Source organism: Ammospiza caudacuta, chromosome 6, assembly GCF_027887145.1.
Source record: "Ammospiza caudacuta isolate bAmmCau1 chromosome 6, bAmmCau1.pri, whole genome shotgun sequence".
In the NCBI taxonomy this organism is placed as follows: Eukaryota; Metazoa; Chordata; class Aves; order Passeriformes; family Passerellidae; genus Ammospiza; species Ammospiza caudacuta.
The window spans coordinates 10,949,876-10,964,523 of NC_080598.1; the positions used below are offsets into that span (position 1 = coordinate 10,949,876).

Genomic DNA, 14,648 nt, shown 5'->3' on the forward strand with positions numbered 1-14,648 from the left:
TAAAACCATCCTGGCTGGGAAAAAAAGGGCTGAGGAAATGGGAGAAAGGTTTTCCCTTGGGACCAGCTACAAAGAGGAGTCGGCATTCAGGCTGGGAGTGCACCTTTTTAAAGGACAGCACGGCAGCTTCGTGCCAGTGACAGCACTAATAATAATAATAATAATAATAATAATAATAATAATAATATTGATAGCAAACAGCGAGGCACTGGTGCTGCTCCACTCTGCTCCCCTCCCTGGCGCCCCCGTAAAATAATACAAAGTCTCCTTGCATTTCTCTCCCTGATGTCTGTGTGTGGCCTTAGCCCCATTCATCATTTGGCTCCCAGTGCAGAACTTGCTCCATTTTTAAAATTATGCATGATCCACTGAAGAGACAATTTGGGTTTCCCCCACTTCTGCCTTGCCCTTGAAGAAAGCGAGCCCTTGTCTCATTTGCATTAAAACCCTGCTCTCTATAAGCTAAGCAAAGGGGAAGGACTTGAAGCCTATGGGATGGCTTTAGGGCTCTGCCCCTTGCTTTTGGCTCTCTCCCTCTTTCTCATTCTCTCTCGTGCTTTGATCTCTGCTTAACAACAGTAACGTCACAGAGACTACACCAGGAGAGTTTTGTTGGAAGTTAGAAAGTTTTTCAGCCTCCAGAGGGCTGTAGCGGCAGTAGCAGAAGCAGCATCCAAGGGACTCCTGGAAGGGGAAGAGAGAGAGAGCGAGCGAGCGACTGACTCAGTCCTGCTGCAGAGAACTGACTCGAGGCGACGAAGGCAGACATGGAACATCAGCTGCTGTGCTGCGAGGTGGAGACCATCCGACGAGCCTACCTGGATGCCAGCCTCCTCAATGACAGGGTGCTGCAGACAATGCTCAAGGCGGAGGAGACCTGCTCGCCCTCCGTCTCCTACTTCAAGTGCGTGCAGAAAGAAATCTTGCCATATATGAGGAAAATAGTTGCCACTTGGATGCTGGAGGTTTGTATCTTTCGGCGACATTTTTTTCCTTGCAACCTCCGGCCACCGAAACGAATTAAGCCGGGGGAGCCGCTGCCCCATCTCCCGGCCCCCCTGCCTTTCCCCCGGGATCGCTTTCCCGGCTCGGCACACGTTGCCTGCCCTCGGAGACGCCCGCGTGGAGCGAGGGGACGCGGCCCGAGGTGGCGGCGGCCGCCGGCTCCGCGTCCCCGCTGCGGCCGCCGGCTCCCGGCGCTGAGAGGCGGCGGATGAGCCCCCCCCCATCCCTGCCCGGTGCCCCCGGGGCTCGGGGGGTGCCCGGCGCCTTTCCCGGCCGTCGGGGCTCGGCGGAGCCGGGGCAGAGCCGGCTCGGGGCTCCCCGGGCCCGGCGGGGAGCGGCTCCGGCCCGGCCGCCGAACCCCCGGCCGCGCTGCCGGCCCCTGCTGCCAGCCCGTGTTTTCTGGGGGATTTTTATTTTAAATTAATATCCTTGTACACGTATGCAGGCGGCTGCCCGTGCCAGTATTATGCGCCATCTTTGTTCTTTTATTTGCAAAGCAAAAAGTGTTTATTAATCGGGAGAAAAACGAAGAAAGTCCCGGGGAGCAAAGCCAAGGGTGTGTGTGTGTGTGTGTGTGGCGGGGGGAGCGGGGGAAGGGGCCGGGGGAGGAAGGTCGGGGGCCGGGGGACCCCGCTGGGGCTGCGGGCAGGGGGACCGGCCCGAGGGGCTCCGGCCTTTCTGGGGGGAGCTGCAGGGTGAAAGTTTCTTTGTTCAGCCTGAAGACAGGCTGGAGCTGCGGTCACCCCTCAAAGGCACGCTTGTGCTGCGGCAGCAAGCGGCAAGGTCGCCTGGGAAAAAACAGTTGGAAAGGGCCCGGTCCCTGGCGAGACACGTCTGGGGGGGGTCCCAGAGGGAGCCCCAGGAGCTGGGCTACATTTTCATGCCTTTTCGGAAGCCGTGGGTGCCCGCGATGTATTTTTAATTAATTTTTGAAACCGCAGCGCCCTGCCTTGCTCTGGGAAATGTCGCGCCCGGCTGTGCTGCAGGGCGAGAGAGGGAGGCGGTGGATTTCACTTCGGGGGATCCTCCTGGAGCCCCCCAGCAGCACCAGAGGCACGGGGCTCGGTAAAGGACCCCTGCCGCTTCATTTTCAGCCTTTTTTGAGAGGTCGAATAATTTTTTAAATATTTTTAAATATTTTTTGAAAAGATGACGTCTGGGGAAATGAGGCTGGACGCCACCTTTGTGTCTCGACCGGAGGGGAATCGTCAGCACAACGGCAAATTAGATGAAAAAATAAAAGCGAAATAAATAAACCCGGGGTCGAGCCCGGCTCTGCACCCCGTTACCGACCACGGGGGTTAGCATTTTCCTCCGCTTTCCGTCTTCTTCCCTTTTTAAAAATTTGTTCTTAGGGGCTGAAAAACTGGGCACAGACCTCTTCTTCGATTACCCTCCTCCCCTTTTGCCATGAATCGCCTGCGGGTTTCTAACGCAACATTTCCCCCCACTTTGTCACTCGTGACTTTCGTTTTCTTTGATGCCTCTGCTTTTCCCATATTTATCCATTTTCCCCCAACTGCGTTTCCTCCTCGTCTCCTTCAACCTTGCCCTTCAAAGCCTGGGGGTGAGGGAGGAGGGAGGGCGAGAGCAGCGGGACAAGCCTGTCTTTCGCCTCAATTAAATTATTCTTCAACGATCTCTCTCCTTCTTGCAGGTTTGCGAGGAGCAGAAGTGCGAAGAGGAAGTTTTCCCCTTGGCTATGAATTATTTGGACAGATTTTTGTCGTTCGAACCCCTCAAGAAAAGCCGATTGCAATTGCTCGGAGCTACCTGCATGTTTGTGGCTTCAAAAATGAAGGAAACTATTCCTCTGACCGCAGAAAAACTGTGCATTTATACAGATAACTCCATTAGACCCGACGAATTACTGGTAATTTCACGTTCAGTCGCTTCAGGAATAAAAAAAAAAAAAAAAAAATCGATGCAAAAAATTTAAGAAAAGTATAAAAAAAAAAAAGCAGGGGAAAATGACGGCAACGCCGCACGTTGGGAAGCGGCGGGCGGGAGCTGCGGATGCGGCGCGGGCCGGGATGGGGCCGGGATGGGATCGGGAGCGGGAGCGGCACCGGCGGCCGGCCCGGCGCTGGGCGGCCCGCGGGCTCCCCCTGGCGGCCGCGGCGGGCGCTGCCCCGGCGCGGGGGGGCCCGGTGCCGCTCCCGGCCCGGCGCTGCCGCTGCTGCTGCTGCTGCTGCCGCCGAGCCCCGGCAGCACCGTGTGCGAGCGGCTCTAACCACGCTCCCCCCACCCCACCCCCTGCTCCTTCCGCTTCTCTCCTTCCCCTTTCCCGTCCCTCTCTCTTCTCTTTGCAGCAAATGGAGCTGCTGCTGGTGAATAAGCTGAAATGGAATCTGGCCGCAATGACCCCACACGATTTCATTGAACATTTCCTCACTAAAATGCCTCTGGCAGAGGACACCAAGCAGATCATCCGTAAACATGCTCAGACTTTTGTGGCTCTGTGCGCTACAGGTATGAGCCCTGCACGTTGCGCAAAGCGCGTTGCTCCCCGACACCATGCGCCCACCCCCTGGCTTGTAAAGCTTCCCGTAGCTGTTGGTCTCAGAGCTGCGGGGAGGTAGTTTAAGCCCCGATTATTGCCCCTTGTTTGCAGAAGGTGGATTACTTTGCCAGAGGTAAGTTTTTTTTTATTTTCAGAAGATATTTCGCCTCTGAGTGGGAGTTTTGTGTGGATGTCAGGGAGGGGGACCCCCCATCACTGTCTGTAGCTCAGCACGGTGTGATTTCATGATTTCATGATTTCCTCGCCTCCCCACACCGGGTTTATGTGGGTGCTGCAAAAGGCTCACTGCCCGTGCAGGGAATCCCTCCCTGTGTGGATTCATTCTCTAGGATGAGGCAGAGGGAGATTTTGCCTGTGAACGGCACTGCGTGGGGGTTTTAAACCTTCCCTCTTCAAGCTGCCTCTTCCCCCCTCCCTTCCCTCCTCGGTGGCCGGTGGATTGGAGGAGGGCCACGCGGCACGGAGGCTTTTCCTGGCACAGGACCGAGCCGCTGCCATCTGCACCCTCGTGACCACGTGCTGTGCTGGAGCCGTGAGCAGGGCCAGCCTCCAAAGACGCCCAGGAGCCGTGGTATCCACGCTCCAAAACCTCGGCGGGACGGACGCGCGTGGCCGGTGGCACCCGCTAGTGCCGTCTGGCTTGTTCTCCAGAGGCTGGATTTGGTGTGAAAAAAGTGGAAGGAAGATGGCAGGAGCTCAGAAGGAACAAAAAAAAAAAAAAAAAACCCACAAAGTTTAAAAAAAAAAAAAAAAAAAAAAGTTTTATTTCACAGAACCAGCCAAGCTGCGAGGCCTTAAAGTAGAACGACCAAGCCATAAAAGAGAAGTTTATAAACAGTGGCGTTGCTCTTCATCTTGGGTCTAAAATCAGCGTAAGGGGCAGCTCGTAGGTGAGGTTGCCTGGAGTAATGCTTGGTGCTGGGAGCACCACAACCTTCAAACCACCGGCAGGAACATTTTGGGAAAGTCCAGTGTTGTCCCTCCATGCCAGGTTCTGCCAGATCCGAGGCTGCTGCGACTCTGGAGGCATGATTTGCTAAGTTTGGAGCTAAAAAGAACAGCCACCCGGGCTCCCCTTTGGATGTGGGGATGTTTAACCTAGGTTGTTGTGTTGGCAATGACAGGGATGAAAGCAAGAGTAGTTCAAAGGTTGGAGACTTGCTAAGAGTCCAGTACTTTGATCTACTGTCGGTGTTGTTATGTTTCTTTTAGGAAGCACATCCAGAGCCTTTATTTAACACTGCTGCACACCACAGCTGGAGAATGGATCAGTAAATGAGAACCATGTTCTGGGAGTTTTACTGAGCTTTTAAAAAAAACAGTGCTGAGCTCACCAGTTGGGGCCCTCTGCAGCTCCCTACTGGAGCTGGGAATATTGCCTGGGGAAGGAGCACTCAGGAAGGCTGCCACTAGGCTCTGTGTTTTTATTGTTATTTTTGGATATCAGGGCTTTCTCTACCTTTTTGCTTTTCTCATGACTTCTTTGTTGGCTAGTGAAGATCACATGTGGCTTAAGCAGCATCTGGACTTTGCTTTGCTGTTGCTGGGTCGTGCTGCATTTTCCCCTTGCCAAAACGAACCTAGATGGACTGCAAATGCCTTGTGCTGCCTGGATGCTGTGGGGCCCGATCCAAAGTCCACTGGGGACACTGACAACTCGCTTAAGTGGCCTCAGGGGCAAGTGCAGTCTCTCCTCTGCCTGTGTCCTCTTCTGTAAAGGAGGTTCTCCTGTGAAGACACTGCAAAATAATCCTTGTTTAGAAAACAAACCCTTGGCCAGTTGGCTTACCAAGGTGAAGCCTGTGGAAGTGTTTGTAGATGAGTGTGTATGTGTTTGCTCCAGAAAAAGAATGTTGCACTGCAAGGTGAAGTTGAGGGGAATTCCTCCTAGGCTCCCCCTCCAGTTGTCTGGTTAGTAGAAGCAGAAGTGGATTTGTTCGATTTGGTTTGGTTTTGAAAAATCCATTTTCACCAAAGGATGCCTTTGTGCTGTGGTAGGTTTGGGAGAAAAAGCGAAAAAGAAAGAAAAAAAGAAAAGAGAAAAGAAAAAAAAAATTACCAGGGCTTGTTTGAAGTTAACACATAATTGAGCTTAATGAATGGGACTTTGGCATGGCAGAGCAAGGCAGGGAGAGCTCAAAAGGAAGCAGGCCTCTTTTGGCCCAAGTTAAGACCGGTGTTGAGGGAGAACTGCAGCTCTATACAAGCATAACAATGAATAGCAACAAATATTGGAGCTTCAGCATTTCATTATGTTCCTCTGGTTATCAAAACATACCAGGCTTGTTATTATTATTATTATTATTATTATTATTATTATTATTATTATTATTATTATTGCTGTTATTATTGTTATTGCTTTGGTCCTCTCCAAAGGAGAAAGAAGGATCTCCCTTTGAAATGAGCACGTTACAATTCTCCCATTCTCCGGCCTTTATAAAATTGGAAGTCTCAAGGTATGTGACCAGTTGGAACCTGTTGCATCTTGCAGCAAGTGATTTATGTTCACAGTTTTGATTTGCCTCAATGAAAAGATTTTCATTCATAGCCCCCAGCTCTCCAGACGGATGGAATTGCTGCTCCATTTAAAAAGGAAAAGGGGTGACTCGCCTTGTTAGGAATTTTTTTTTAAAGCGCTGCAGCGCCTATATGCCTGCTTTGTCCTCCCTTCAGGGTGGCTGGCATTCTTCTCTCTCCTCCCCCTCCTCTCTCTCTCCCTCTCTCTCTTTTTAACAACGCTGAAGTTGTTTATTCTTTTTGGATGAAGTCTCAGATAGGCTACTGGGGATGTGTGCTTCAATTGATGGGGCCCCCTACCCCATTGTGGCTGTGTCAGGTCTAATTCATCTCACCGAAGCCCCCTTGTTCCTGAGTGCTCAATAGCGCAAGATGAGGCGATGGAGGCTGACAATGATGCCACACTCTTCACTTGGGGGCATCCAATTACAGGCGAGAGGGGCCCCCTGATTAATATGCTGAAATTAGTGGCCTCTGCCACAAATAATTCCTTGTTGAGTTGCAACAAAAAGGCAGTCCATGCTGCTTGTCTGGAGTGGTTATAGGGACAGACACAAACTGGTCATTTAAACTTCATTATCACTTTTCCACCTTGGAAAGAATGAGGGTGTGACTACGAATTCATGTTCTTGTTTACTGCTCCATTTAAAAGAAGAACACAAATATTAATCCCAAACGTGATCCTGTCAGGACAGGCTCATTAGAGTGACACATTTTGGTCATGTCCCGTTTGTGGAGCATCGTAAACAGTGTCGGGAAGGCACTGCCACTCTACCCCTCTGAGCAACCCCATCCTGGTGGGATCCCTGCTGGGAATCCCCCATTTCCAAAGTCCACCTGCAGTTCTGTGTCACTATTTCAGTTCAGGACTGGCTTTGGAATGGCAGAGCTTTTAGGAGTTTTTTTGGGAATGACAGCAGCTTGCTAGAAGGTGGATGTGTTTACATCTGCCTGGAAACAGGTATGTTAGGAAAAAGGGGCAAGCCAAATTTATTTTGATGTGTTTATTTTAACATAAACGAGATGACTTTAGCTCAGACTTGCCTTTTCGCTGGCAGTGCATCCCCAAAGCTTGGCCAGAATTTCATGTATCAGTTCAGTTTTGGAGGTTTGCAGGATGCTGGGCCAAATGCCCCTTTGAAGGTGGGTATTGGTCAAGGCCACAGTGGAGTGTCAGAGGTGTCTGAATAAACAGATTCAGAGCCAGGACTTCCATGGAGTCCTGAAGGCTTTAGTTCCACTGGTAAAACATTTACACAAAAGTTATTTTATCATAATAAAGGAGATGCATGATTTAATACTTAAACAGTTCCACTGAGCCCTCTAAGCTGTCCATTCCTTTGATTTCATTCAGGGCTTTGACAGATGGTTTATATTTTTCCAACCCAGAGGAAGTTGTGTTCTGATAAAAGCTGAAGGAATGTATCTCAGGTTCTGGTGTACATTGCAGTGTTTCCCTTTCTCCCTCACAAAACTGGACCTTGACTTGTGCCACTTGCTTCCTTTGTTCCTGATTCTCCACCAAGGTGTTCACTGCCACAGATCAAATGCATTCTTGCTCAGCAGAAAAGAGCCTTATCATTAAAATGTAGACTATTATTATTATTAAAAAAAAAAAAAAAAAAAAAAAAAAAAAAAAAAAAAACAAACTAGAAAAACCCAAACCAAATCAAACAAACCCAAAGGCAAAACATGCTAAATGGCAGAGATAGCCCCTTAAGGGATCCTGGGAGTGGCTTTGTGGAGAGACCTACAGCAATGCAGTCTGGAAGGGGGCCCAGCCTCTTGTCAGCATGGTGTCACATCAGAATGTAACTGATTGTCCGCCAATTCTTGGGACCCCCGTCACTTAGTTATGCCACATTTACATTAAATCCCTGTTGCCAGGATGGATGGCAGCCACTGACAAGAGACTAGGTTGAGACAAAGCATTTTTAAGATGAAACCTTAATTTAAATATGGATTATCTGCCTCCTGACAGGGTTAAGCAGTCTTTCTCTTTTCTTTCTTTTTGTTGATGTTGTTGTTCATTAAAGCAATATTCCTTTGCGTGTTAGAGCAAAAGTTTCTGCATTGAAGGGGCCCAGGACTCGTTGTTAGAGTGCACCTTGGGTCTGACCATGCAAAACACTGCAGGATGTGAACAGGTTTTCTCAGATGTGCAGTGCCATTGACCCCCATGGCATTATTCACAGGAGCAAAGCATTTAAACCTGGACAAATGGGGGCCCTGCTTATGATAAAAGTGCCTCCGAGTGATGAATGGCCTCCCAGGCCCAGTGCTAGGAAGGGCCACTCTGCAGAGCAGTTGCTCATGTGGATAAGTGTTTGCAGGTTTGGACCTGTAAGAGTTTTACAGCAGGAGGCACCTTTCTGCTCACCATTCTCACTGCCTTTTTGGATGCAATAGTTGGCAGCTGAAAGCCATGCTGGTACAAAGAGTGTATGTGTATGGACAGGCTTCTCCTAAAGCAATCATTTCAGTCTTCTTTTTTTTCTCTCTTTTTTTTTTTTTTTTTTTTTTTTTTTGTTTCTCTCCTTTCTTCATACAGATATTAAATTTATTTCAAACCCACCCTCCATGATCGCAGCTGGCAGCGTGGTAGCAGCTGTGCAAGGCCTGCATCTGGGCAACACTAACACTTTCCTCTCCTATCAATGCCTCACACATTTCCTATCACAAGTTATCAAATGTGACCCGGTAAGTGACTCTTCCTCTCGGTTGATCTCCTGCATTAAGGGTTTTTTAAGAATGAATGCCTGCTTGCTGCATGGGAGCTAATCTGACAGTAAATCTTGGGAGAGGTCAAGCCTCAGAGTGGGGGTTCTCAATGTGTTCTCTTGCTTGTTTGGCTGTTGTGATGCCCACTGTGATAATCTGTGATGCCCAGTTGGGAATGGCACATCCAGCTCTGGTGTTTGGGACAGGAGGAAGCCCTGCCCCAATTTAGGATATGTTTGGCTGGGAGTAATTAAACCAGAAGCCCCTGTAAAACAAAACTTGGGGAATAAGACCAGGAAACAGTTTGCTGAGACCTCGTGGTAACTCTGACCTTATCTTTGACCATTCTTGAGGCCTTTTATTGTGCCAAGTGGTGTGAAAAAGCTCTTCTTAAAAGAGTTCTAATGATCTAATTTGGTTTATTACGTGCTGGACCTTCACAGTAGCTGGTATTGAATTCCTTTTTGGAATGAGTGCTTGTCCCACGACTTTCTGACAAGGTAGATGGTCCTCTCAGGACCCTTCATTTTGCTCTGCAGCTTCCAGGAGATGCACATCAGTAACTAGTGAGCAATAAACCTTTCATGAGTGAATGGGCCAGGAAGGGAGCCTACAAGGAAGACCTAAAGTCAATGATCCATGTCATAATGGTGTGTGAAGTTGGGGCAGAGTTGAGCTTTGTTTTGTAACAATGTGGAAGACCAATAAATGGATGCTTTAAAAAGGTTCTTGTGAGGTCTCCAAGAGCCGGACAATGAGTCAAATAAAGACAACTCTGTGGTTAGGAGCAGAATCTTGGAGATGCTGTTAAATTATTTTACATGTTAATAATTTAAATGCGTAGAAAAATGTCCCAGTCCAGCCACGCAAAACTGGGTTTGTGTAATTGGGCTTTGTTGATGGGATTGAACAATTTCATTGCAATTAATTATTCTCAAATGAATATTTTACTTTATATAGACTGTGTGAAACAATTGTTGTAAATGCAGTATCTCAGCTTGTAATTTTATGTTATTACCTGAACGGTGCCTCAGTATTGAGCACGTTCTTTTTGCCACTTACCTCACTGCAGCTGAAGTAATGCAGTGTGGAAGTGTTAAATGCCCTAAGCACCTGAAATGCTGAATTCTCTAAGAAATGCTGAACTAATGGGCTGCTCAGTTTGGTACGCACGTGTGGTGCTTTTAGTCAGTTTGTGAACAATGCAGATAATTCCAGTGTGTGGTTGGCCTCTGTCCAGGGTGAGATGTTTGAAGCAGGTACTGAGGGAAAATGCTTGCTGTCTGTCCAGGCAGCATCTTGATTCAAGCAAGATGATTTAACCATTCCTGATACTGGGCACTGAAGTGGATTCTCTCACATCATGCAGAACAACTGCCTGTCCTTATGTGACTTGACTTAGTTGATGACAGAGCTCTTGAAAAAGAAAACAAAGTTGCTTTAGGAAGAAAAGAGGATTTTTAAAAATTATTTCATTTTAATTGTCCTGAGTCATTGCAAGGCCGCAATCTGACCTGGACTTGGTTAACAGCTTGAAAAGGGAGTACCTCCCCTCCAGCTTCCAGTGTTAAATATATTCAAGTGTTAGGTAGAAATAAGGATTTTTGTATGGATTGCTACAGAAAATTAGCATCACAAAGTTCTGTGTATGCACAGGTATATTGTTGTGTTTGGAATGGAATAAGGGAACAACAACTTCCACTGCAGCTGTTCTGGGAGAGAAATCTGCTTGGTTTCGTACAGAGCATGATTCCCCTGCAGGGAGACTTTCCCAAAATTCCTGTCTGTGTGACCCATGGTATCAAATGCCATTCCTGCTATCCCATTTCACTAGGATTTGTATGGAACCAGTGATGGTTCCCCTTGTCAGGGAACAGGTTTTATGTTGGATAGTCTTGGAATGTTAAGAGCAGGGCTAGTGTTCCCCCTGATGATCTGTTAGCTGGAGCACAGGTCTGTTGGATTTCAGGTTACATAATTACACTTTTTTACCTTCAGTCTCAAAGAGAGCTGAATCTAAAATAAAATGAATAAATGAATATCACCTGATTGGAATTCCTTTATGGTTCATGTTTATGTGTTGGTAGGAGTCCAATTTCCCATTTTGCCTTTGATCAGGGGTAATTAGAAGTCAGATAATCACAATTAGAAGTCTTGGGCTGTCTTCCATCATTCTATTCTTGACCCCATCATCCAAACAGATGGAATTTTACCTGACATTCATTTCCAGGCCAGAAATTTGCTGAACTAGATTAGATTGGGTCTCCATGCTGTCTGTTCGTGCACTGGAATTTGCCTCCTGCCTGCCCCTTCTCAGAGGCACCTTCAAACATGTGCTTGTTATCCACAATGGGTCAGGCAGGAACAAAGGATTTCCAGGCAGTTCCTTTTTTGTTGTTGTTTGTTTCCTTTACTGTGTGACCCTGGAGCCTGATCATGTCCACTGTGTCTTAAAAGTATTTGACCACATCAGTTAAGCTAGCAAGTTATTTTTTTCTTTTCTTTTTTTTTTTTTTTTTTTTTTTTTTACTGAGGAGCTTAATTAATCCAGGAAGGGTTTATGACCTTGAACAAACTGTGGGCATTGAAAATTTGGGTAGTGAAGCAGAAAAGTTGTTGGGAGAAGTTATCAGAGTAATGCACAAGTTTCGTATTTGCTTTTCAGTGTTGGGAAGTACTGAGAATGAAAACAGCTTTGGTGAGGTCGTTCACAGTGAATTTTATGTTTTGCAGTTGTTTTTTGCTAGCTCTAATGCATCCCTACAGGCAAACTATTTATCTAATAGCCATGTTAATAAGACATGGACAAAATGCCTTAAAGAGTAAAAAAAAAGTTTTCATTCAACTGTAGCTTATGGCAGTCTGTTCATAATATATTGTAAAGATTGTTTTTAAAAAAAAACAGTTACAGCGTGCTGCACTCTGAGAATTTTAAATGAAAAAAAATCTCTGGACAAAAAGTACCTTTAAATTACATAGTCCTATGTAATTATTCATAACTGGACTCCAGAGGGAGAAGAATAGGTATTTATAGAAATTCTTTTGAATGGTTTTAGTTTTCAGAGCTCAAACACGATATATGCAAATGGTCAGGACTAAAAAAAATCCCCACAAAGTTCCCATCAAAACTCACCATGAAATGTACTCCCACCTGAAAAAAAACCCCTAAAACAAAACCCAAGACGATTCATTCTGCTCTGAAAAATTAAAATGCTTTCAGTTTGGGCCACTGAACGTGCTAAAAGAGAATTATCCCCAGAGGTGGCTTTGTAAAGCCAGGATCACCTAAAGCTGGTGTGGACTCTTTACTGTGCCTGTGGTCCAAGGGGGAGCCTTACAGTCAGGATTGATCCATCATATCTGGAGGAGGGCTGGGTGCAGGGACTTCATAGAGACCTTATTGTGGAGGCCAGAGGTATGCAGGAGCCAAAGGCATGATGATGACTTTAGGATATGAGGCGTTTCTTTTTGTCATTTAAAACGCTGTGTGTCTCTGTCAAGAGGAAATATTACACTAGGCTTTAAACCAGGAAAGGTCATAGGTTATGTGTTTTCAGTGAGCTGTAACTGATGGTCTGATCTGCTTAGAGGTAGGATTAACCTCCCTCTCTCTCAGAAAGGACTTGCAGAGAATTGTTTGCTTGGGTTTCTAATCTTATTTTACCCCAAATGCCATGTGCCCTTATTGGTGGCAGAGGAGATTCTTGTGGTAGTGAAATCAGTGAAAAGCTGGTAGATCACACAAGAAGCCTCTGAATGAAGGCAGAATTGAAACTGGGAAATAAAGAAAACAGCAGGCAGGTCACCCTCTCAGGAAAACAACATTCATTCTCAGTCATGCACATCCTAACACTTTTGACGGCAATTTATCATGGAAGACTGGGTTCACCGCAAGGGCTAACACATGTCATAGGTTAAATCAGAAAAGGCAATGCTGAAAGGAAACTTCAAAGTCCTTCATGCACAGAGTTAAAGATGTTGGGGGGAAAAGCTTACCGTGTTTGTTATAAAGATAAGGGTAAACAGCACACTGGATGCGTTTTGGCAAAATGCTGAGGGATTGTTTGGGCTGTTTAGGGCACCATTTCTGTGCCACTGCAGTGGGTGTACAGGGCTCCACAGCCTGCAGGAAGCTGTGCAGGTTGAGCTAAAAGGCCTTCTCCAATTCTGCTGGCTGGGAATCTGATATCTCTCCTCATGGTGTGGCATAATGCCTGGGGGAAGTTGCCTTTCCCCACCACAGACAGGACCTTCCTTAGTTCTTTGCAGTTTTTAAATTCCCAGCGAGGCCTATGCAGCCTCCTGAACCCTCAGGAGGAGTGTGTGCACATCCAGCTTGGAGAAGGCGCTTTGGAAGTGAGGGGGAAATGTCTCACAAGCGGAAATGAGAGGAAAATGTCTCACCCTGGCTGAGATTTCCAGGTGGATGTGGTAGCTTGGATGGGCTTGGTAGTGCATGGTTAGGGAGGCGCTTTGTGGTGCTCCTGAGAGACCTCTCCCTTTTGGGGTCTGGCAGTCCAGTCCAATCTCTGGAGATGCTTTCAGGGTTAGGAGTTTATCAGCTGCCCACAGCTGGACATTGCAGCAGCTGGCAGGCAATCTCAACATATAAATGGCATTTCTGTCATTGGAATTTAGCCCTGGGAGGAAGGTCAGTATTGGTGAGCATCGCTTCTAGCAAACTCCACTGCTGAAGGGTTCCTGGGGTAAAAGCAGAAATCACAGTTGTGAGCAGTGGGCTTGTAGAGAGCTGTAAACAGCACAGGCAGAGAAGCAGCAGTGCAAGGTACAATCTGCAAAAAACAGGCTTGCTCAGCCAGTCCTTTCACTGTCGGGTGCTTCTGCTCTTCCCACCCTCCTTTCCAGCCTGCTGCTCTCCCAGATAACCTGGTGACATTTCTCTTGCTTTGTCAAGAAACCAGTATTTTACCCTGTGATCTTTCTAAAGGACTCTTGGGTCTCTCTCTCTCTTTTTTTCCCCTTTCCATTGCACCCTCCTGCAGGATTGTTTACGAGCCTGCCAAGAACAGATTGAGTCCCTCCTGGAGTCCAGTCTACGCCAGGCACAGCAGCACAACGTATCCTCAGAAACAAAGACTGTAGAGGACGAAGCAGACCTCTCCTGCACGCCTACTGATGTGCGAGACGTGAACATTTAAAGAGGACTTCCTAAATGGATTTGCTTGGCAAGAAAAGCAGACAAAGAAAGGGCATCTGAGATGGAATCGGCGTCAGGATCTCCCCCCCAGAAACCCTTTTCTCCAGGACGTTTTTATACCAGAAGGGAAAACCAGTCTTGTTATATTTTTTTCCTCGCTCTGTCTCCCTTCCATCTGTGACTTCAAACAAACAAATAAACAAAAAAATACCCCAAAAACTGTCTTAAAAAAAGAAAAAATAGTATTTGCATTACCCCCAGGGGTTTGTGCTACAAAAATAGAGGATTTTATACAATAATAATCAACTAGTTTTTATATTGAAGTGTTCTTGTCTGTATGTTGTAAAAATAGGCATTAACACACAAAATGTCTCCAGGGGAGGTATTAGATTTGATTTCTTACATATAAAACAAACCAACCAACCATTTTTAAAGTAGAAGAGGGTGTTTTTTTTTTTTTTTAGATAGTAAATGAAATATTCTTTTTCTTTAAAAAGCATAGCTTTAACGCAGTTCTAGGCTTTTCTGTATCTTGCTTGCTTATGCATTTAGTCACTTTATAATTCATCTGTAAATGTTTATTTTATTTCCTTAGGTTTTTTTTTTATCCTCTTCACCTTATAAATGGTTAACGTAACCCATAAGTTAGTGTATATTAGTATGCAGCATTATTATATGTTAATCTTTTTTTTTTTTTTTGTGCCTGTGGATTGCCTGTGCATT

At 46.5% G+C, this 14,648-nt stretch overlaps 1 protein-coding gene across 1 annotated transcript; it reads left to right on the top strand.

Moving 5' to 3' along the window:
- Positions 1-691: 691 nt before the first annotated feature.
- Positions 692-14,366, top strand: CCND1 (cyclin D1). The gene is made up of 5 exons (XM_058806835.1): positions 692-965; positions 2,663-2,878; positions 3,318-3,477; positions 8,598-8,746; positions 13,771-14,366. The coding sequence occupies exons 1-5, from the start codon at positions 768-770 to the stop codon at positions 13,924-13,926; spliced, it is 879 nt and encodes a 292-aa protein (XP_058662818.1). The 5' UTR covers positions 692-767; the 3' UTR covers positions 13,927-14,366.
- The last annotated feature ends 282 nt before the right edge of the window (positions 14,367-14,648 follow it).

Excerpts from the sequence above, each read along its gene's own strand:
- CCND1 (XM_058806835.1), top strand. The coding sequence starts at position 768 with ATGGAACATCAGCTGCTGTGCTGCGAGGTGGAGACCATCCGACGAGCC. Across the intron at positions 2,879-3,317 it reads TTAGACCCGACGAATTACTG|CAAATGGAGCTGCTGCTGGT; the intron begins GTAATTTCACGT and ends TTCTCTTTGCAG. Across the intron at positions 3,478-8,597 it reads TGTGGCTCTGTGCGCTACAG|ATATTAAATTTATTTCAAAC; the intron begins GTATGAGCCCTG and ends TTCTTCATACAG.